We start from the raw sequence: 24,141 nt of genomic DNA, 5'->3' as shown, positions 1-24,141 counted from the left end.
ACCGTGTTGGCAAGAGCAAAACGCGCGAAAAATTAGACGCAGGGTTCCCGTGAGTGCAAACGCAAAAAATATTAGGACAAAATCCAACAAATTAGCAAGCCTGGATAGTGCAAAATTGTATTAGTTTTTATTTTTTTACTGAAGAGACGTGTTACGAAATTATCGCAAAGTGTGCGGATAGGCTACCCACAGGGTACCCGCACAGGGTACCCGCATAGCTACATACCATTTCTCCATACCTATGGAGCTTCGCGCGCGGCAGATCGATCCCCAATCTCATTCAGTTATGCTCTAACGGTTGTAAACTTGAGTTGAATGTGCTGGATCCACGATACCCATGACTACTTTCACGAGTTTGGCAATCGTAATCGTTTCTGTTAAAATGTAACAAGGTTACATGAAGCCGTTGTAACTTACTTGAAATGTACCAACTTCTCTACAGTATGTCTATGCAAGTTTCGCTTATGTGATTTTAGGTTTCAATTTACTCAGATTCGCTTTCAACCAAACTTTTAGAAACGTCTGTTTTGAAATCTGCCATATTTATAGCAGTGAATTAAACTAGAAAGATGACGTCACCCGAATCAATTCTTTATTTGATTGGCTGAATCTTTGTTTTGGTCCTATGAAAAGCGTCGCCTATATAGACGACATATATAGAAGACATTCAGGACAGGACTCTAGGGGACAGGGCGTTTGCTGGTCCAGAACTTTGGAACCAATTACCAAGCTTTATTAGAGGGATTAAGGGAATAACTTCATTTAAACAGGCTATGGAGACACATTTGTTCCGACTAGCCTACAATCTATAAAGTAGTATTATTCATTTCTATATTGTAATTTTTGTCTTCTCTGTTTAATTTTATTTAGCGCTTTAGAATGCGTACAGATAGTTTAAGCGCTTTATAAATAAATATTATATTACTAATTGTAAATATTATATTATTAAATGTTAAAAGACGAGCTTAAATATCTATGCTGTTTTAAATGAAAAATTTTAATCTGTTCAAAAGCAGTTTAAAGGGCGTCTAAATTTCCAGGCGTGCTTTTGTCTATTTCGACCGTGCCAAAAATTTGGAAGGGCACATGAAAGGAACGGCGTTTAAACTAGGCCTTACTGGTCTAGATTACTACCCGGTCAACCCTCAGTCAATCTGTGGAACCGTTTTCGGTAAATTGCTATAAGCGCCGACTTTCTTGCCATCCGTTGCACTTTTTTGCATCATCGTTGTTGGCAGAGTTAGCATCATTATGCCCATCAAACAACACAGGGAGCCCACCATTTTGCCAATCACTGTCACTGGTACCATGTCTCCATACCTGAACACACCAAGAGACGAAAGGTTAAACATGAAGTCATGGTACACCGAGAGACGAAAGTTTAAACATGAAGTCGTGGTACACCGAGAGACGAAAGTTTAACACGGAGTCAGGGTACAACAATAGACAAAATGTTAACACGTAGTCAATGCACAGCAAGAGACAAAATGTTAACACGGGGTCAATGCACAACAAGAGACGAAAGGTTAACATGGAGCCCGAAATACTTAATCGATAAAACCGATAATCAATCGCAATCGATACTAATCATTAGCAATCGATATCAATCAATTGATTGATATTGGAAATCGATGACCAATCGATAACCAAGGTATTCGTGACCTCTTATTGGTATTGAGTGATGATCGACATGGAGTCATGGCACAACAAGAGACGAAAGGTTAACATGGAGTCATGGCACAACAAGAGACGAAAGGTTAACATGGAGTCATGGCACAACAAGAGACGAAAGGTTAACATGGAGTCATGACACAACAAGAGACGAAAGGTTAACATGAAGTCATGGCACAACAAGAGACAAAAGGTTAACATGGAGTCATGATACAACAAGAGACGAAAGGTTAACATGAAGTCATGACACAACAAGAGACGAAAGGTTAACATGGAGTCATGACACAACAAGAGACGAAAGGTTAACATGGAGTCATGACACAACAAGAGACGAAAGGTTAACATGGAGTCATGGCACAACAAGAGACGAAAGGTTAACATGGAGTCATGACACAACAAGAGACAAAAGGTTAACATGGAGTCATGACACAACAAGAGACGAAAGGTTAACATGAAGTCATGACACAACAAGAGACGAAAGGTTAACATGGAGTCATGACACAACAAGAGACAAAAGGTTAACATGGAGTCATGACACAACAAGAGACGAAAGGTTAACATGGAGTCATGACACAACAAGAGACGAAAGGTTAACATGGAGTCATGACACAACAAGAGACGAAAGGTTAACATGGAGTCATGGCACAACAAGAGACAAAAGGTTAACATGGAGTCATGGCACAACAAGAGACGAAAGGTTAACATGGAGTCATGACACAACAAGAGACGAAAGGTTAACATGAAGTCATGGCACAACAAGAGACGAAAGGTTAACATGGAGTCATGACACAACAAGAGACGAAAGGTTAACATGGAGTCATGGCACAACAATAGAAGAAAGGTTAACATGGAGTCATGGCACAACAAGAGACGAAAGGTTAACATGGAATCATGGCACAACAAGAGACGAAAGGTTAACATGGAGTCATGGCACAACAAGAGACGAAAGGTAAACATGGAGTCATGACACAACAAGAGACGAAAGGTTAACATGGAGTAATGGCACAACAATAGAAGAAAGGTTAACATGGAGTCATGGCACAACAAGAGACGGAAGGTTAACATGGAATCATGACACAACAAGAGACGAAAGGTTAACATGGAGTCATTGCACAACAATAGACCCTCATCTGTATGATAGAGTCTCCAGCCAGCACACCTGTTATTGTGATCGAAAAGGGAAAACTAAACCTTTCCACTTTAAAACAAGCAGTGCGCTTCTCAAACTTTCTGACTGTCAATTTTGTTTAGCTCTTCTGTATTTATCAAATCTTTGCGGAGTATATTTAAGTGGGCCTGTGGTAAGTCAATCATATTGTTTTTATGATTGAAAGGTGAAAACCATCCATTATTATTAGAATTTAAGGGGCCGGATATGAGGCAAGTTAGTGGTATACTTGCCAAACTACGTTGCCTAAATATTTATTTACTAAAGAAAATTGCAAAAACTTTGTATGAAAAAATAATAAAAGATTGCAGAAGAAAAGAGATCATTTGACATATTTAAAGTGTATTACGAGCCATATTACATAAAACACTTTTTCAAGAAAACCACTTATACGTATTTTTTTAAAGACTACGAAATGTCATGGTAAATATAACAATATTAATACAATAGTAATACAGGTATGGCATGTGAAGGGGAAAATAAACCTAGTGTCAAAAACGGAAAAGATATCTCTGTCAATATTGAGCCATACTATGTGATAGCCGCCCCCCCCCCCCCCCACCCCCTCTATACGACAAAAGAAAATATATAATGCCCCTGGGGAGGATTAGAGCTTTTCGGTAATCTGGCTAGCTAGCTCAGTAGCTAGCTCACTCGGTAGCTAGCTCAGTAGCTAGGTCACTCGGTAGCTAGCTCAGTAGCTAGCTCACTCGGTAGCTAGCACAGTAGCTAGCTCACTCGGTAGCTAGCTAGCTCAGTAGTTAGCTCACTCGGTAGCTAGCTCAGTCGCTAGCTCACTCGGTAGCTAGCTCAGTCGCTAGCTAACTCGGTAGCTAGCTTAGTAGCTAGCTCACTCGGTAGCTAGCTCAGTCGCTAGCTCAATCGGTAGCTAGCTCAGTCGCTAGCTAACTCGGTAGCTAGCTTAGTAGCTAGCTCACTCGGTAGCTAGCTCAGTAGCTAGCTCACTCGGTAGCTAGCTCAGTAGCTAGTTCACTCGGTAGCTAGCACAGTAGCTAGCTCACTCGGTAGCTAGCTAGCTCAGTAGTTAGCTCACTCGGTAGCTAGCTTAGTCGCTAGCTCACTCGGTAGCTAGCTCAGTCGCTAGCTCACTCGGTAGCTAGCTCAGTAGCTAGCTCACTCGGTAGCTAGCACAGTAGCTAGCTCACTTGGTAGCTAGCTAGCTCAATAGCTAGCTCACCCGGTAGCTAGCTAGCTCAGTAGCTAGCTCACTCGGTAGCTAGCTCAGTAGCTAGGTCACTCGGTAGCTAGCTCAGTAGCTAGCTCACTCGGTAGCTAGCACAGTAGCTAGCTCACTCGGTAGCTAGCTAGCTCAGTAGTTAGCTCACTCGGTAGCTAGCTCAGTCGCTAGCTCACTCGGTAGCTAGCTCAGTCGCTAGCTAACTCGGTAGCTAGCTTAGTAGCTAGCTCACTCGGTAGCTAGCTCAGTCGCTAGCTCAATCGGTAGCTAGCTCAGTCGCTAGCTAACTCGGTAGCTAGCTTAGTAGCTAGCTCACTCGGTAGCTAGCTCAGTAGCTAGCTCACTCGGTAGCTAGCTCAGTAGCTAGTTCACTCGGTAGCTAGCACAGTAGCTAGCTCACTCGGTAGCTAGCTAGCTCAGTAGTTAGCTCACTCGGTAGCTAGCTTAGTCGCTAGCTCACTCGGTAGCTAGCTCAGTCGCTAGCTCACTCGGTAGCTAGCTCAGTAGCTAGCTCACTCGGTAGCTAGCACAGTAGCTAGCTCACTTGGTAGCTAGCTAGCTCAATAGCTAGCTCACCCGGTAGCTAGCTAGCTCAGTAGCTAGCTCACTCGGTAGCTAGCTCAGTCGCTAGCTCACTAGGTAGCTAGCTCAGTAGCTAGCTCACTCGGTAGCTAGCTCAGTAGCTAGCTCACTCGGTAGCTAGCTAGCTCAGTAGCTAGCTCACTCGGTAGCTAGCTCAGTAGCTAGCTCACTCGGTAGCTAGCTAGCTCATTAGCTAGCTCACTCGGTAGCTAGCTCAGTAGCTAGCTCACTCGGTAGCTAGCTCAGTAGCTAGCTCACTCGGTAGCTAGCTAGCTCAGTAGCTAGCTCACTCGGTAGCTAGCTAGCTCAGTAGCTAGCTCACTCGGTAGCTAGCTCAGTAGCTAGCTCACTCGGTAGCTAGCTAGCTCAGTAGCTAGCTCACTCGGTAGCTAGCTAGCTCAGTAGCTAGCTCACTCGGTAGCTAGCTAGCTCAGTAGCTAGCTCACTCGGTAGCTGGCTAGCTCAGTAGCTAGCTCAGTAGCTAGCTCAGTAGCTAGCTCACTCGGTAGTAGCTCACTCGGTAGCTAGCTCAGTAGCTAGCTCAGTCGGTAGCTAGCACAGTAGCTAGCTCACTCGGTAGCTAGCTAGCTCAGTAGCTAGCTCACTCGGTAGCTAGCTAGCTCAGTAGCTAGCTCACTCGGTAGCTAGCTCAATCGGTAGCTAGCCCAGTAGCTAGCTCACTCGGTAGCTACCTAGCTCAGTCGCTAGCTCACTCGGTAGCTAGCTCAGTAGCTAGCTAACTCGGTAGCTAGCTAGCTCAGTAGCTAGCTCACTCGGTAGCTAGCTCAGTAGCTAGCTCACTCGGTAGCTAGCTAGCTCAGTAGCTAGCTCACTCGGTAGCTAGCTAAGTAGCTAGCTCACTCGGTAGCTAGCTCACTCATCTTAGAGATTAAATGTTTGTGGGTAATCATCGAGTTGATCTCAATATCAATCACACATTTTAGAAAACCAGTGCCCATTGTAAATAGGATTAATTTATTTAAGATATATAAATTAGAAAAAAACATAGAAAAAAAGAAAACATTTGTTTTTTATTCATGTGATTTGAAAAAGTAACGATGACTATACACAAGAGATATACAAAAGTTATTTGATATTTTATATAATGCAAATGTAATGATCTGTAATTGATATTAGTAAGAAGCAACCCTTGAAAAGCCATTTTGGCTTTGTGACACTTGAGTACACCCACAGGGCATCCTCAGAAACCACTCAAGAGAAACAGTCCAGCCATTGTAAGGTTTTTTGTCTATCTAGTCTTGCTATTGCAAGGTTCTATGTCATAAGATTTTTTTTATCTCTAAATGATAAGTGTATCTAGTCTATTGCAAGGTTCTGTCATAAGGTTTTTTTGTCTCGGAATGAAAAGTGTAGGCCATGATAGATCCTTTTCCCTAAAAGAAATAAATGAATTGTGCATGCAATTAATGGGTAAATATTTGAGTGCTTTGTACCGTAATGTGAGTAATCACAATGACTCCCAGGCAATTCTATAAATTACTCACTCCAATAAAAAGACAAAACAACTATTAGGGGTAGTGGATTATACACTTCTTACCCTAAAGTGGTTATCGTGAATATAGTACTCCACAACAGCAAGAGGGTTGGGCGTGGCACAAGAAGATCATTGTAGGGTAAGGAACGCTATTAACACTAATACCATCCTACCCCCCTATAGAATGGGTGTGACGCAATGTTTCTATGAATGTTACTCACCCCAAAGTCATCATCGTCACTATGGTGTACCACATAGTGTCGGGGATACTTGTAAACTTGCCCTCCGCTTGACCACGCTCGCAGTAATAAATCACCGTAGAAAACAGCAAGTTAGTCAGGAAGAACCCAAAAAACAGGAACCCAAGGTCGACCACTGCTCTCCTGAACATCCGGCCTACCACGCGCATGTGCCGGGTGTGTCGGGACAGTTTGAGCATGCGCACAACACGTAATATCCTTAAGAGTGTCAGCGGGTTTTCATCGCCAAGAAAGACGTCGGTACTGGTGAAATTAGTCACTATCACATCCACGTAAAATGGAACAATTGTCAGCAGGTCTATTATACTTAGTTTATTCGTTATAAACTGCAGTCGATTCGGCGCCGCGAAGAGACGTAATAAATATTCCAGCGTAAAAAATCCGATGCAAATGCTATCAATAGAAGTGAATAGCGTTGGTGATGATTGTTGTAGAGTTCTCCCCCGGGCGTTGCGTATAGTCTCTAAAATTGAGAACAATATACTAATGCATATGATTACTCCAATAATACATTGAATAAAGGCGCCTAAAAATGACGAGTTCGGATCTTCCATCAGTAGCCATATCTTCCCCCTATATGACGGAATATTCCCGCGGCATGGGTTTTTTCTGTGCGGTTTTCGTATAGATATTTTCGTATTATCTTCCCAGCAACACGATTCTATATTTTCCGGCGGAATTCCATAGAAGCCTAGCTCCTCTTTGAATGCAGAGTAGCAATCCTCGGATGACGTGTGCAACTTCCCGCAGCGGTAAAAATTCAATATGTAGCGAAACATATGGGGATCTCGATCTAGGAAAAACTCCCTTTTTGTTTCATCGAAAAACTGCATGAGGCGATCGCTTCCCAACAAGGTCGATGGATGCTTTCTCAGAGTTTTTTCCCAGGTAACAAACTTTTTCCCACTGACGTTGATCGTGATGCGACGATCGTCTTTAAGTTTGCTATTACTAAGACTTTGGCATGTGCTCTGTAGAGTCATACCAATGACTACCACCATAGAGGAAAAGACAAAGAAATTCAAGGTCTCATTGCAGCCGTAAATAGAATAGATAGATTTGAACTCGACGCGAGGACTCTTAGTTTCTCAGAGGGTACAAGGTGTCAATCCACAATATAAAAGCATTGTCAAATATCCATTGAAGGGAACACGTTTTCATCAGATCTTTACGCCCGCAGTTTAACTCAACGTTGGTTGACCGGCATCAACCAACAAGCGGATCAAAACATGTCATCGGCGATTGCTGCCAACCTGGCAAACAAGCCATTAATAATAATGATTAATCTTGAAGGCATTAAACATTAATGCATTGGCAAGAAAGTAAGTTATTTAACATATCCTGGCTTTATAAGAGAATAATTGGGAGCTAGGGACGCATGGCCAGCGACAAAAGTCAAGAAAATCCAATAATACCCTGAAATAGTAAGAGAAATGATACGAGAAATTGCTACTAAATTGCACTGAAATCATGCATTTGAGAGTGACCATATGTGCACAGTATTGTAATGACCGAGATATACTGAGCAGGCTTACTTACACCAATTGTAAAAAACGTTGTCAGTGCAAATGGAAAATGGCGATTGATAAATGGCAGTTCTACGATTGAAAGGACCCATGGATCCCGTGCTCCAAATTGAAAAACATATAGATAAAATATACGACTTCCCATTAAATGTAATTAATTTATGGTCCTGACATCGCTTGAGTTTATTTCCACCTTTATTTTCACAAAAAATCAATACCCATAAGCACCTTGCGGTCGTAGAACTGCCATTTACCATTGGCCATAATTGCACGGACAATGTTAATTGAAATAGTGTAAAATGTATACATTTAGCTGACTTTGGCTGAATTGTTCGTTTATGACGTGATCCACCCCTTTCCACACTTTTCCTCTTCTTTGAAAACTATCATTTGCAGTAAAATGGTATCGTAAAAAATCTTAAATCAGTTGTGACTAAAAGGTTTTTTTTTTTTCTTCTTCTTCTTTTCCTTTTTGTTTGTCGAAATAATGCTGCGTTTATCTTAGCAACGCTAAAGAGTTTTTCTTTTATTTTATATTTTATTGCGTAAGTTTTTCTTTTATTCTTAGGGAAGTGTTTTAATTTGTATTTGAACATGCAAACGCGTTAAAATATTTACACGAGCAAAGAAGCAATTCATATACCAAATTCAGCTCAGCGTAAGACGAATTGCTAACGATATAAACTACTAATTTGTCATGAAACAAAGTAAATTGCGCATTTGTGTTAGCCAAGAACTAGCGAGAAATTTGGACAATCGGCTGCTCGTCAGGGGAATCACAAGACCAAACAACGTGTGTTGATGTTAGTGCTAGAAAGAGACTTCGTTCCTTGTAGTACTTTACCTCGATTTGGGCCTTCGCGTCAAAGAGCTATCTTCGCATACAAACAACCATTTGTTATCTCCGAATGGTTTTTCAATGTTTTTTTCTGGGAAAAGGCATTGTTGTTTTCTTTCTTATTCTAGCATGTCGAATATTTTCTGATAATAAATGGAAAATCACCCGAACAGGTATCTGACACCCCGCTATGACTTTGTTCTAATCTCAAGTAAAAAACAATTATTAACACACCAAAAGAATTGAATTACAAATCCTACCATCCAATAAGAGTTTCCTTTTTTGGAGTGCTTTTAATTAGTCATCAACCTCTGCTGCTACTAACACTGTTTTTATAGAGAGCCGACAACAAGCGGAAGGAATAAACAAGATATATATTTAGTGATAATCTACCTGTCATTCCTCATATTTACACAATTCCTTCCAAACTCATTTGTCTGACTCTTTTTTTATGAGAAAACGTTAAAGGGAATTTTATGTCTTTCCTTCCGCATGAATTTTGTATTGTGCATTTGTTTTTGTAAAGATCTCATGCATATTTTATTTTTTATTTTTTTATATAATCAAAATCAACTTCAGCACTGCGGGTGTAGGGCAGCAAATCATAGAAAAAGCAATTTTATGATTTAATGGATCGCTAAAGGTACACTTTTCAAAAGCTTAAAGATAATAAAAACTGCTTTTTTGCTAAAAAAATATTTTTTGTTTACTTTCTATCATTTCTAAATAAAAGAAAATATTAGATCTGTTTGCATTGTCTTCAAACGTAGCGCAACCACTATCAAAGTATTGCCATAATACCCTACCGCCACCTGATTTCTCTCACCAGAACTAGAATTAAATTAAACGTTGATTCATTGCGATAGAAGTGAGTTTTTATTTAATTTTGTACGTTTCTTATATACTCTAATGTTGTTTTATTATTTAGACGCCAAGAATGACAATTAATCCAGGCTCTTTCTTTTTTCGATAGAAAACAACCGGAAAAAAACAATAACAACTACTAGGATCAACTAAAAGGAACAAAATGATACCTGTTCTTACCAAATTCTTTTTCCGTCTTCCCAGATGATCAGGGGTTCAAGTGAAGCTACAATTATTGGACTTAAAGGAGTAATTAGGGAGTCTTCCCAGGTGTTAAGCGTTCAAAGTATTTAGGGAGTCAGGAGGAGTTTTCCTAACTCGGACCATTTCAAGGGTGCGTGCCCAGCTTTGTCTTGTCGCGAAGTCGACAAAGTTAATTGCCATACATGCACTCGTTTATTTTACAGTAACGCATCAAGTGGTTTGAAATTCAATATTATTATTATTATTTACAAAGATTCTTTTCTTTTTGTCATATTATGCTTTGGCGGTTAAAAGGGCTACGAAAATTATGACCAGATAATTAAGATATTTAGTATCGCAGAACGTTGCGCGTAGCATAAAACTTCTCGGACTCCCCCCAAAAATCCTACGTCAAAAGGGTTTTTCCTGTGCGATACTGATATCCGAATCACCGGGAGAGAAGACAGCAATTGAAATTTTGTATTATTAAAATGTTAATTTTTTTTCAAATTCGAATTACAATCTTATCTTGTGACGAATTCGACAAACAGCTCGTTTCACTGCTAAAAAATGTGGGACGCCGTGGGCAAGCAATTATTATTTTGACAATACTTTTATTTAAAGATCACACTAACAGACTAACTAACGTGCCGCCAATAATAATTTTAATAGAATTGTATCTGTGAGTTAAGGTAAGAGATAGGACGGCTTGAAAACAGCTGGAACTAAATTTGAACTCTAAAGAAAACTGTTCAAGTTACCTTATAAACATATATAGATGTATAGAGGTTCACCAAAAACTGGTATTCGTCTTTTTAAGTCTTATTAAAAAACGACTTCTTCAGGGCAGACTATTTATTCTTCTGGTTTACGATCACGACTATTTGTAACTTTTGTATTGATTCGTAGATATATAGCGGGATATTCCAGAACGAGGTTTTCAATGCAGACATCAAATATTGCCGTCTTTCATTCACCTTTTTCGATCTTTCGATCTGGAACTCGAATAAATGGTCCTCCAATAAGCGGTCTGACGGAAACAAGTGATATTATCCCCACTAGACCTCCAAAAAGCGGTCAGCAGCGGAAACATTTTATACGATGTCATGCCTCCAGTGTCCCATCCCCTGCAACGGCCCGTTATTAATCACATTTACCAGTGCGGAACATTACCATTTTTGGTTATATTTGATAAACAATCTGATTAACCAATCAGAGATGAGTATTACTATGCCCAGTCTCACGCGGACACGCCTCAACTCAGAGTGGGAAAACAAAATGGCGGTTCCGATGAATCGGGAAAATCATGTTGAACGCCGCTTTTTAACTCTCTGCTAGCAGTGATTTCTTCTTATCTGTTTAAGCAGGGATTTCACCGACTCAGTGCGTCATACATACCCTATTTGTGTTGTTTCTCATCGGCAACAGACCTCATTTGCAGGGTTATTTTTACGACTTCACCGAATCGTACTGTAATGAACGCGGAAGGGTAAGCCACTGCTAGCAGGCAATAACATTGATCACCAATTATCTAGTTGTACGTTTCATCAAGTCATACAAATGCACAAAATTTCCCTGGATTTATCTTGCTTTCGCACTCGGAATGAAGACACTCTAAGAAAAATTTTAGCTGAGATATTGAAACTGAATGTTATACAGAATGGCAGCGAGTCTCATTAAAAAAAATAAAGCTAAATCGTATACAGATTGGCCGCGAGTCACTGTTTATTGTATGCAATTTAAAGACACTACATGAAAGTACTGTTTAAATGTTTATATTTGATCCTGGAATAAATAGATTTGCTATGATCAGTAAATCTTAGGGATGGCAGTCATTATTTATTGCTGCATTAGTTTGCTATTACTCGTTGTAAAAAAAAGTCCTTACCACAAATGCTCACATTATGACGGCTATGTAATGTGCTTATTCAATGAGGGGTGTATGTGTACCTCGGTGTCAGGACCATCCCCAAAGGACTTCATTATATCCAGCTCTGTTTTCATCATGATTCATTTTATCAAAAAAGGAAGTTCTGTGACACAAATCGTGCTTTTAAGCACCTGTGTATTAAAACCTGTGTATTAAAACCTGTGTATTAAAATACTGTGTATTAAAATACACAGGTTCTAACACCAAGTTAGAGCCATTGAGGGTGTTTTTCATTGTGTGTGCAGACAAATGGAAAAAGGCATAAAGTGTAAACTAGGGTGAGGAAAAGGCATGGTAAGGGCAAAGGGGTGGTGGGTGGGGCAAAGGGGTGGTGGGTGGTGGCAAAGGGGTGGTGGGTGGTGGGTATGTCTAATTGGGGGTGGTGACACAGGTTGTGAAGATGAAGTAAACTTGTACCATGTTTGATTACTAGGCCTTGGAGATAATAGGAGAATGGGAGTATAGTCATACCCTGGGTACCAGAGGCTCCAAGCTTCACTAGAGCAGATATCATATGGAAAATATCTATTCATATTTGGTGATACTTCAGGCTTATATTTTTCTCGCCAGTCTCTATTATATGTGCAAAGAGTCTTTTTTTATATAAAAAGGAAATTAAATTAATTTGATTTGATTGGCAAGTCTGAGTGTTGAAGCTCCCTTTTAAAACTATAGTGATATTAAGAATTTATATGTTTGGGCTATATAGGTTTGAGTAATTGTTTGGGAGGTAAGTTTCTATACTTGGTATATTTTATGTATAGAACTCAGGTTTGGGTATTTTTTGGTGGGAGGGGCTAATTTGACAAAAAGTCCTTATCGCAAATGCTTATTTTAGCACATTATGCCCTTCTTTTTACCCCTCTTGTACCAGGTTTGATTACTAGGCCTTGGAGATTCTAGGAGTATGATTGTGCAGTCATAGATATCATACTGTATGGAAAATAAATATTTATATTTGGTGATACTTCAGGAGCATTTTTTATCCCAGTGCCTATTGCACAGAGTTTGTTTGTTGTCTTTGTTTATAAAAATGGAATAAAATTGATTTTATTTAATAAGCAAATCTGAGAGTTGAAGCTCCCCTATAGCAAGATTTTGTATGCTTGGGCTATAGAATGTAGGTTTGGGTATTCATTTGGGAGATAAGTTTCTATGCTTGGTATATTTTATGTATAGAACTCAGGTTTGGGTATTTTTGAGGATGAGTATTGGGGCTAATTCATCAAAAGTTCTTATCGCAAATGCTTATTTTAACATATTATGCCCTTCTAGCATTAGATTTTAGAGGGGGGCACTGGTTTGAGTGGCTATGTAATGTGCTTACTCAATGAGGGCTTTTTTATGGTGTGTGCAGACAAATAGGAAAAGGCATAGAGTGTAAAATTAAAGGTTGAGAAATGCATGGTAAGGGGAGTGAGGTTGTGATGACTGAGGGCATGTCACATGTGGTGTGCTCACACAATGTGCGAAGACAAGGAAGTAAAATTGTACCGGGTTTTTTTTGACTAGGGCCTCGGAGGTGAGGAGGATAGAGTTGTTTTTTTTTTTTTTATAAAAGGGAATAAAAATAAATTAAATTTGATAAGCAAATTTTCCTTCTAAAACTTTTTTACGGGACTGGCAAGTTTCAAGCTTTTGTATGTTTTACGAATAGAACTCAGATTTGGGTTACTTTTTTGGGGGGAAGGGGGGGGCTATCTATTCTTGGTGGAGTTTTGGGTATAGAGTGCAGATGCAGGTATATTCTTAGGGGTGGCGCGGTTCCATTTTTTTGAGGGCATAAAATGTTCGTATCTGTCGGAACCAACAGTCATGTTTACCGCCAGAGTGCCCCCCCCCCATGTTGTTGTGGTGGTCGCAGGGCAAGACATTTTGCTAAAGAATGATAAGAAGCGAATCCCCGAGAGACAAGGGTAGGGTAAAATGCTTTTCGGCTAAATTTTGACACGAATTTTCATACCTATTCTACGGCGATTTTTCCCTGTTGAAGTATAGACGTTGGGCCTTGACTCGCACTTTCATCCTCACAATTCAACCTCCGCTCTCCTCAACTTTCACCATACCCTGTGGGCACTCGTTTCGGCTTGTGGTGAAAATTGTTTTAGTATGCCATGATCCTCATTTATCCTAGTTTAGTCCTGTCAAGGTTCTAAGCCGTAGAATTTGGTCCATCACACTCATATTTCTCTTTTTCTAAACGTAAACATTACGAAAAGAGTTCGATTTTACGGCAGTCTCCAATAAAAGCGCTCAATTTGAAAAGGTTTCCCAAACGATATTTTACTTTCGAGCACAGGGACTCATCGATCAAATATCAAACTTGGTATAGAGCAGGATATTTTGCTGTTTTGGTCGCTTTTTGCGATGCGACGTCTCGCTAACAAAACAAATTCAAGTTTCAAACTCCGCTCGGCCATTTGGAATATTCGCATAATAAGTAGGTAAATCGATATAACCAAAAATAGGCACTGTTTACGTATCATACAACTTTATCATAGCGGAGCCAGCGCGGCCGCAGTCCGCTCGCGGAGCTCCATAGATATAGAAATATGGTATAGCTATGCTACTTGTTTTTTGTGGTCATCGCGCGGGTACCCTGTGTGTGTCACAATCAACAGCCGCGCCAACTCCAAGGTCCCACTCGACCCCAGCTACATAGGGGATCAACGTCAAGACTCGTGACCAGCCTTTGTAACCAGACCATTTCGCCAACTGACATGCGCTAGACCCAGTTCTATTTGGAAATAGAACGGGCAAAAGTTGGAGATGTTTGACGTTTTTCTTTGTGTGAAAACAACTTGCGGAAAAGAGAACGCCATTTTTTCCGACGAGAGAATTGAAGGATAAATTACTCTATGAATATTCGAAAGGAAATTTTTGATGCGAAAGAAAAGTGCGAAAGAAATATTTCAATTTCACATTGGCCAACACTGAAATGGCCAACACATCAATGTTGGGTCTGATGTTGTTGAGATATCTGATTCCGCAAAAAACATTGAAACATGGTTCGACAGTGAAATGTCAATGGACAAACAAGTAAAGAACATATGCAAATCAGCTTTTTTTCATCTAAGCAATATTGCAAAAATAAGAAAATACATCTCATTTAAACACTGCGAGATACTTCTCCATGTATTTGTCACGTCTGGGCTGGACTATTGTAACTCGCTTCTTTCAGGCCTGAAACAAGAACATGTCCGTAAACTCCAATCTGTCCAAAACTCTGCAGCACGCATTCCCACTGGTGTACGTAAATTTGACCACATAACCCCTATCTTACAGGAGCTCCATTGGCTGCCTATTCCCGAAAGAATAAATTTCAAAATACTACTTTTAATCTTCAAATCTTTAAATGGCCTAGCTCCTTCCTATTTAAATGAATTGCTTACACATTATGTTCCACGAAGAAGTCTGCGCTCTGAAAAGAAAGCCTTACTGGTAGAGCCTAGGTGCAATCTTAAAACTTATGGCTATAAATCATTTTCACACACTGCGCCTAGGCTGTGGAATTCCTTACCTCTGAACATAAGAAATTGCGAATGAATTCAAGACAATGGTTAAAACCCATCTTTTCAGAAGTGCTTTTTAACATGTTTTAAAGAACCTATCATTTCTAGCATTATATATTAATATTTATATATATATTTTTTCCCCTATACTAAGTTTTCTTTCTATTGAATTGTTGGTTAGTTAGTCCAGGCTAGCTAGTTAGTTAGTTAGTCAGTTAGTTAGTTAGTTAGTTCATTAGTTAGTTTGCTAATTAGTTAGTCAGTTAGTTAGTTTAGTCTAAGTTACTAAGTTTTAAATACTTTATATAAAATATTGTTACCTTAATTTTTATATTGTAAAGCGCCACTGGATTCATAGTAGAAGTGGCGCTATAAAAATCGATTATTATTATTATTATTATTATTATTATTATTATTATTATTATTATTATTATCATTATCATTGTTATTATTATTATTATGATTATGATTATGATTATGATTATGATTATGATTATGATTATGATTATGATTATTATTATTATTATTATTATTATTATTATTATTATTATTATTATTATTATTATTATTATTATTATTATTATTATCATTATATAATGCTTTCCAATCCCACCAACTGTCTGCAATGCTCTGATCAATGAAAAAAAGGCCCCAAATGTAATTCCGGTCGTCAAAAAAGATTTTAGTTAATGGAATTGTTTTCGACGAGAGTTCGCAGAAAATTGAAAATCGCAGCTATTGATAATGGCCGCCGCGGTCTTACGGGATTACAGGAGTAGAATGAGATTATGCACGCCGAGTACGTAAACGAGTGTGATGTCTCATCGAATCTGCTTAAAAACCAGCTGCACCTTTTCTTTGATATAATAGTCCGGATACGATGAGCAAAAGGTCGGAGTTGATTGAAACACATGAGTAGGGATCTCTTTAAGATTTTTCTTAGTGCAGGGTAAACCTTAAGGGATTATCCAAATTAACAATTCCCTCTAATCCTGGATCAGAAACGGATGAGAACCACAGAATTAAGGGGAGTTTCTCTGTGACTTCGTGTAAACACGCAATCAACCAAGTTGACTAAATTACTGTTCAGCTAACCGATAGGCGTGATAGTGGCGAGCTAATGTGTCCATGGGTTCTCTGATTGGTCAGTGTTTACTGCTTATGTAATAAGGCGCGAATTCGGTACCCCTTGGCCGGTATTGTAATTGCTGCTTTGACTATTCCCATTTAACCCAAACGACTGCTAATGATTGCTGAGTTTCAATCAAATTTGAATTTTCATTTCATCGCTGACAATTTACAATGCTCGGACGATTTTTTCTTTGCACTTGACGGATTTTCTTTCTTTCTTTCTTTGGATTTTCTTTTTTTCTTTTTTATTTGAAGGAATGTAGGATTGATATTCCATTTTTTTAAATTACATCAGGACCACAGTCAAACTGGATTATTGAATTGAATAATCCAAAAATTCTAATATTTCAGATGAACGAAGTAATCAATAGCTCCCAACAGTATGGCTACCAGAGAGAGACGCTTTTCTACAACAAGTACTATCACAGACCCTATCACAATTGCATTTTGTTTCGATATTTAACCTACCTTGCTCGCCCCCAAGAGAGCTACTATAACCTTGCTTCACTTGCTCACCACCGTCGATAACATCTGGTACCTCCACGAACAGCTTAAGCACGATGTATTATCAGCGCAGTAATGCGCGCATCTCCAGGTTCAACAAGCGGTTAATTACACATACCGATTATGGTGGTTACGTCAAGAGCTATTAACGTAAGTCTGCGCTTCTTATTGAACTTTCTGACGTTTGGTCGCGCATACTTACACTTCGCCTGCTGCTATTTTTTTTATTAAACATCATTGATGTTCGTATCGCAGGTGTCTCCGCGCTTTTTTCTCATAATGAGTTCCGCTTTTGAGACCCAATAATGAAAATTCATTTTAAAAAATAAGTCGTGTTTTTATCATATTGAGGGTTCATCTGCGAAATGTTATCGCTTTTTAGGTATAACTGAAAGCATTTAATCATCTATTTTGTCTTATCGCTTTGTTAGTGGCTCATTTCAGAGAAGAGTAGTCATAGAGTGTAAGGTACTCTAAACATCATGAAAAGCTTTTACATCATTTGTTCTACTTGTGACTTGGTTTTTATCTTATGCTCTGGTGACTTGGTTTGACTTGGTCATCTTATTCTCTTGTGTCTTGATTTTTCAGGGGATAAGTGTCGTTTCTCAAAACATACTACCCCCCCCCCCCCTGTAGTTAGAGAGGGCTTTAAGGGGGGAACATGAACATATGAAGAAAACGTTGTCGTTTTGGGGGTCTGGTACCGAGAAAACTTAGTTTCTTTTCAGGGACCTTCTCAACTAACTAAAGATGGTCACAGTAACTGTTTTTCTTTTCTGGTTACAATTCATACAGTTTACGAAGCCCCTGTGGTAGGTTCACCAAAAAAATTACAAGAAACATGCAGATTTCCCAAAAAAGAAATATATTAGTTTCCTTATATGGAAGTGACCGCGTTTGGCAAAAACGACAATTTTTGATATGGTGTTTAATTAAGGACTTTAAAAGCACACTAGCATACACACATTGGCACCAGTCGGGCCAAGACGGGACGCTAGCACAGTCTATTACCCGTGCAGTTCGGCAACCATGGACAGCTGTTTCGTCCTTGTTAGGACCCGTCAGCTGTCCATGGTTGCCGAACTGCACGGGTAATAGACTATGCTAGCGTCCCGTCTTGGCCCGACTGGTGCCAATGTGTGTATGCTAGTGTGCTTCTAAAGTTCACATTTATGTATACATACTCGCAAGGATAGTTTGGCTATCCGACGGAGTTTTAGACTAGCAAAGGTCGCATGCGTGATCCGCACAATTGGCATCACGCTAGCCCGGTCGCAGCTCTAGATCCCACATGGATCTTGTTAGGACCCGTCAGCTGTCCATGGTTGCCGAACTGCACGGGTAATAGACTATGCTAGCGTCCCGTCTTGGCCCGACTGGTGCCAATGTGTGTATGCTAGTGTGCTTCTAAAGTTCACATTTATGTATACATACTCGCAAGGATAGTTTGGCTATCCGACGGAGTTTTAGACTAGCAAAGGTCGCATGCGTGATCCGCACAATTGGCATCACGCTAGCCCGGTCGCAGCTCTAGATCCCACATGGATCTGAGCTGTGGTTTAAAGCACTTCGTCCGAGTCGAAGTCGCCCTGCAGTTTTTTTTGCCGATGAAGTTTACCTGAGGCAAACCGGCTATGCCATGCTGACGAGTCCTAATAAGGACGAAACAGCTGTCCATGGTTGCCGAACTGCACGGGTAATAGACTGTGCTAGCGTCCCGTCTTGGCCCGACTGGTGCCAATGTGTGTATGCTAGTGTGCTTCTAAAGTTCACATTTATGTATACATACTCGCAAGGATAGTTTGGCTATCCGACGGAGTTTTAGACTAGCAAAGGTCGCATGCGTGATCCGCACAATTGGCATCACGCTAGCCCGGTCGCAGCTCTAGATCCCACATGGATCTGAGCTGTGGTTTAAAGCACTTCGTCCGAGTCGAAATCGCCCTGCAGTTTTCTTTGCCGATGAAGTTTAACTGAGGCAAACCGGCTATGCCATGCTGACGAGTCCTAATAAGGACGAAACAGCTGTCCATGGTTGCCGAACTGCACGGGTAATAGACTGTGCTAGCGTCCCGTCTTGGCCCGACTGGTGCCAATGTGTGTATGCTAGTGTGCTTCTAAAGTTCACGTTTAATTAAGGACTGATGCACAAAAACATCAACATAGCGTTTGAGATAGTAAGCTTTTGGTAAATAAATTCGGACAAAACAAAATTAGCCTCTTTTTCTTTGTGGCCTTTATTTTAAGAAAATAAAACACTTAGACCCTGTGGCCACAGGGTCCCCGTGAATTGTTAATTAGAATAAACAAACTCATTTTCTTGGCTAAACGTCGTATATGTTATAGTGTTAAAAATATAAACATCGTATATGTTAAATTGTATAAAATACATGTTTTACATCTCGAAGGGCAGATTTCCGTCTTAGGTTCTTAATTCGAGAATTTTCTGCATTTTCAAAATCCTATTCAACATTATAGTTCGAAGTCTAAAAGTCGATAGCCTGCTAGCCGCCTTGCAGGAGATTCGGAATTCAGGATTCTCTTTCACAGGAATGATTTCATACAAGTCCGGGCGTTATTTGAATTTCGATTGTCAGAAGTGGTGGTGGGGGGGGGGGGGGGGGGAGGCGAGTTCAAAAGATAGAAGCGTTTATTTTTCATTATAAATATAACAATATAATAAACCCAAATGCAGTGGGGTTCTAATTTTAGACAGGATCAATGTAAATTATAGCTGCGTAACCAGTATTATTCCGTGACATTGGGCAAGACGCTACTTGCTTAAAATTAATCAAGAAGGCAGTTTTGTTTTATATTACCGGAGTTTTTATGTCGTTTGTTTTTAAGCTGTGAGGATTAATAGAGGGGGGCGTTCAAAATAAACTTGTAACCTTCGGGGGGGGGGGGGGGGGGAGTACTCTTACGGCAGGTCTATTTTCCCCTGTGTTTTATTTGTGCTCTTACGGCAGGTCTATTTCCCCCTGTGTTCTATTAGTGCTCTTACGGTAGGTCTATTTTCCCCTGTGTTCTATTAGTGCACTTACGGTAGGTCTTTTTTTTTCCCTGTGTTCTATTAGTGCTCTTACGGGTGGGTCTATTTCCCCCTGTGTTCTATTAGAGCTCTTACGGTAGGTCTATATCCCCCTGTGTTCTATTAGTGCTCTTACGGTAGGTCTATATCCCCCTGTGTTCTATTAGTGCTCTTACGGTAGGTCTATATTCCCCTGTGTTCTATTAGTGCTCTTACGGTAGGTCTATATCCCCCTGTGTTCTATTAGTACTCTTACGGTAGGTCTATTTCCCTCTGTGTTTTATTTCTGCTCTTACGGTAGGTCTATATTCCCCTGTGTTCTATTAGTGCTCTTACGGTAGGTCTATATCCCCCTGTGTTCTATTAGTGCTCTTACGGTAGGTCTATATCCCCCTGTGTTCTATTAGTGCTCTTACGGGTGGGTCTATTTCCCTCTGTGTTTTATTTCTGCTCTTACGGTAGGTCTATATCCCCCTGTGTTCTATTAGTACTCTTACGGTAGGTCTATATCCCTCTGTGTTCTATTAGTGCTTTTACGGTAGGTCTATATCCCCCTGTGTTCTATTAGTGCACTTACGGTAGGTCTATATCCCCCTGTGTTCTATTAGTGCTCTTACGGTAGGTCTATTTCCCCCTGTGTTCTATTAGTGCTCTTACGGTAGGTCTATTTCCCCCTGTGTTCTATTAGTGCTCTTACGGGTGGGTCTATTTCCCCCTGTGTTCTATTAGTGCTCTTACGGTAGGTCTATTTCCCCCTGTGTTCTATTAGTGCTCTTACGGGTGGGTCTATTTCCCTCTGTGTTCTATTAGTGCTCTTACGGTAGGTCTATTTCCCCCTGTGTTCTATTAGTGCTCTTACGGGTGGGTCTATTTCCCCCTGTGTTCTATTAGTGCTCTTACGGTAGGTCTATTTCCCCCTGTGTTCTATTAGTGCTCTTACGGGTGGGTCTATTTCCCCCTGTGTTCTATTAGTGCTCTTACGGTAGGTCTATTTCCCCCTGTGTTCTATTAGTGCACTTACGGTAGGTCTAGTTCCCCCTGTGTTCTATTAGTACTCTTACGGTAGGTCTATCTCCCCCTGTGTTCTATTAGTGCACTTACGGTAGGTCTATTTCCCCCTGTGTTCTATTAGTGCTCTTACGGTAGGTCTATTTCCCCCTGTGTTCTATTAGTGCTCTTACGGGTGGGTCTATATCCCCCTGTGTTCTATTAGTACTCTTACGGTAGGTCTATATCCCCCTGTGTTCTATTAGTGCTCTTACGGTAGGTCTATTTCCCCCTGTGTTCTATTAGTGCTCTTACGGTAGGTCTATATCCCCCTGTGTTCTATTAGTACTCTTACGGTAGGTCTATATCCCCCTGTGTTCTATTAGTGCTCTTACGGTAGGTCTATTTCCCCCTGTGTTCTATTAGTGCTCTTACGGTAGGTCTATTTCCCCCTGTGTTCTATTAGTGCTCTTACGGGTGGGTCTATTTCCCCCTGTGTTCTATTAGTGCTCTTACGGTAGGTCTTTTTCCCCCTGTGTTCTATTAGTGCTCTTACGGGTGGGTCTATTTCCCCCTGTCTTCTATTAGTGCTCTTACGGTAGGTCTATTTCCCCCTGTGTTCTATTAGTGCTCTTACGGTAGGTCTATTTCCCCCTGTGTTCTATTAGTGCTCTTACGGGTGTGTCTATTTCCCCCTGTGTTCTATTAGTGCTCTTACGGTAGGTCTATTTCCCCCTGTGTTCTATTAGTGCTCTTACGGGTGGGTCTATTTCCCCCTGTGTTCTATTAGTGCTCTTACGGGTGGGTCTATTTCCCCCTGTGTTCTATTAGTGCTCTTACGGTAGGTCTATTTCCCCCTGTGTTCTATTAGTGCACTTACGGTAGGTCTAGTTCCCCCTGTGTTCTATTAGTACTCTTACGGTAGGTCTATCTCCCCCTGTGTTCTATTAGTGCACTTACGCTAGGTCTATATCCCCCTGTGTTCTATTAGTGCTCTTACGGTGGGTCTATTTCCCCCTGTGTTCTATTAGTGCTCTTACGGTAGGTCTATATTCCCCTGTGTTCTATTAGTGCTCTTACGGTAGGTCTATATTCCCCTGTGTTCTATTAGTGCTCTTACGGTAGGTCTATTTCCCCCTGTGTTCTATTAGTACTCTTACGGTAGGTCTATATCCCCCTGTGTTCTATTAGTGCTCTTACGGTAGGTCTATACCCCCCTGTGTTCTATTAGTACTCTTACGGTAGGTCTATTTCCCCCTGTGTTGGTAGGTCTATTTCCCCCTGTGTTCTATTAGTACTCTTACGGTAGGTCTATATCCCCCTGTGTTCTATTAGTGCTCTTACGGTAGGTCTATACCCCCCTGTGTCCTATTAGTACTCTTACGGTAGGTCTATTTCCCCCTGTGTTCTATTAGTACACTTACGGTAGGTCTATATCCCCCTGTGTTCTATTAGTGCACTTACGGTAGGTCTATTTCCCCCTGTGTTCTATTAGTACTCTTACGGTAGGTCTATATCCCCCTGTGTTCTATTAGTGCTCTTACGGTGGGTCTATTTCCCCCTGTGTTCTTTTAGTACTCTTACGGTTGGTCTATTTCCCCCTGTGTTCTATTAGTGCTCTTACGGTAGGTCTATTTCCCCCTGTGTTCTTTTAGTACTCTTACGGTGGGTCTATTTCCCCCTGTGTTCTATTAGTGCTCTTACGGTAGGTCTATTTCCCCCTGTGTTCTTTTAGTACTCTTACGGTTGGTCTATTTCCCCCTGTGTTCTATTAGTACTCTTACGGTAGGTCTATTTCCCCCTGTGTTCTATTAGTACTCTTACGGTAGGTCTATATCCCCCTGTGTTCTATTAGTGCTCTTACGGTAGGTCTATTTCCCCCTGTGTTCTATTAGTGCTCTTACGGTAGGTCTATATTCCCCTGTGTTCTATTAGTGCTCTTACGGTAGGTCTATATCCCCCTGTGTTCTATTAGTGCTCTTACGGTAGGTCTATATTCCCCTGTGTTCTATTAGTACTCTTACGGCAGGTCTATATCCCCCTGTGTTCTATTAGTGCTCTTACGGTAGGTCTATTTCCCCCTGTGTTCTATTAGTGCTCTTACGGCAGGTCTATTTCCCCCTGTCTTCTATTAGTGCTCTTACGGTAGGTCTATTTCCCCCTGTGTTCTATTAGTGCACTTACGGTAGGTCTATATCCCCCTGTGTTCTATTAGTGCTCTTACGGGTGGGTCTATTTCCCCCTGTGTTCTATTAGTACTCTTACGGTAGGTCTATATCCCCCTGTTTTCTATTAGTGCTCTTACGGTAGGTCTATATCCCCCTGTGTTCTAATAGTGCACTTACGGTAGGTCTATATCCCCCTGTGTTCTATTAGTGCTCTTACGGTAGGTCTATTTCCCCCTGTGTTCTATGAGTGCTCTTACGGTAGGTCTATTTCCCCCTGTGTTCTATTAGTGCACTTACGGTAGGTCTATATCCCCCTGTGTTCTATTAGTGCACTTACGGTAGGTCTATATCCCCCTGTGTTCCATTAGTGCTCTTACGGTAGGTCTATTTCCCCCTGTGTGCTTTTAGTGTAGGTCTAGTGTAGGTCTATTTCAAAATTGAAAATGTTCGTTTTAGGCTATTTGTTTATTAATAATTTGACTTGTGTACTGCTCTAAGCTCTCCATTCTTAAGTGCACCAGTCCCTTAGATTCAACTGAGGGGTTCCAAATAAGAAATTTCAAAATCGCTCAAAATTGGTTTAAAGTTAGCCCCTGGTTCCCTTATCATGGTTAAAAAGTTTGAGTTACATACATTAAATATTTTTCGAGAAATTCCGAATTTACGATTTTGCCTATAAAATCGCCGATTTGGGGGCATTTTTTACCTTGCGTAAAAAATCGCAAAATATTCTTTAAATATACGCGGAATTAAAAATAGCGATACAGATCCTTAGAAAGGAGTTGATAAGGTATAAATCGAGTGGTTTCTTTACTTTTTCCGGCAAAAAAAGTATATTTTATTGCTGTCTAAACATGTCAATAAAAAATGTCGACTTGAATAATAGTCTAAATTAGGGGCTTATAAAACCGATGGTACATGGATTTTCGCAGAAATTTTGCACTTTGAGCAAAGATTGGTGTTATTTCTTTCGATTCAGCAAAGAAAAAAATTGGGGAATCAAATTCTTGAATTATAATGAAGCCGAACGCAACCCCATGTCGAGCTCAAATAACACGCGATTTTTTTAACAGCCGTCTTTTTTAGATAC

General features: G+C 40.5%; 1 protein-coding gene and 1 long non-coding RNA gene across 5 annotated transcripts; both read right to left on the bottom strand.

Annotated features, from left to right (window-relative positions):
• Positions 1 to 717: 717 nt before the first annotated feature.
• On the bottom strand, positions 718 to 17,647 carry LOC5518312 (potassium voltage-gated channel subfamily D member 3). Of its 4 annotated transcripts, none has more exons than XM_032362916.2 (3): positions 13,679 to 17,647; positions 6,336 to 7,627; positions 718 to 1,320 (listed from the first exon to the last, which is right to left on the bottom strand). In XM_032362916.2, exons 2-3 carry the CDS (start codon positions 7,373 to 7,375, stop codon positions 1,146 to 1,148), a joined length of 1,215 nt encoding a protein of 404 aa, XP_032218807.1. In that variant the 5' UTR covers positions 7,376 to 7,627; positions 13,679 to 17,647; the 3' UTR covers positions 718 to 1,145. The 4 variants fall into 4 exon arrangements, with proteins under 4 accessions (XP_032218807.1, XP_032218806.1, XP_032218808.1 ...); XM_032362915.2 differs by having other exon boundaries at positions 16,827 to 17,647; XM_032362917.2 differs by lacking the exon at positions 13,679 to 17,647 and adding an exon at positions 8,745 to 12,564.
• Positions 17,648 to 19,938: 2,291 nt separating this feature from the next.
• Positions 19,939 to 24,139, bottom strand: LOC125572177. The gene is made up of 2 exons (XR_007313655.1): positions 22,668 to 24,139; positions 19,939 to 22,611 (listed from the first exon to the last, which is right to left on the bottom strand). It is a non-coding gene; the product is annotated as an uncharacterized LOC125572177 (long non-coding RNA).
• Between the last annotated feature and the right edge of the window lie 2 nt (positions 24,140 to 24,141).

The sequence above is a fragment of the Nematostella vectensis genome, chromosome 1 (assembly GCF_932526225.1).
Source record: "Nematostella vectensis chromosome 1, jaNemVect1.1, whole genome shotgun sequence".
In the NCBI taxonomy this organism is placed as follows: domain Eukaryota; kingdom Metazoa; phylum Cnidaria; class Anthozoa; order Actiniaria; family Edwardsiidae; genus Nematostella; species Nematostella vectensis.
The sequence above is the reverse complement of the archived record's forward strand: the minus strand, read 5'-3'. Positions and strand labels throughout refer to the sequence as shown.

Coding starts and splice junctions, on each gene's coding strand:
- LOC5518312 (XM_032362916.2), bottom strand. CDS start 7,375: ATGGTGGTAGTCATTGGTATGACTCTACAGAGCACATGCCAAAGTCTT. Junction 1,321..6,335: donor GTGACGATGATGACTTTGGG/GTGAGTAACATT, acceptor TGGTGTGTTCAG/GTATGGAGACATGGTACCAG.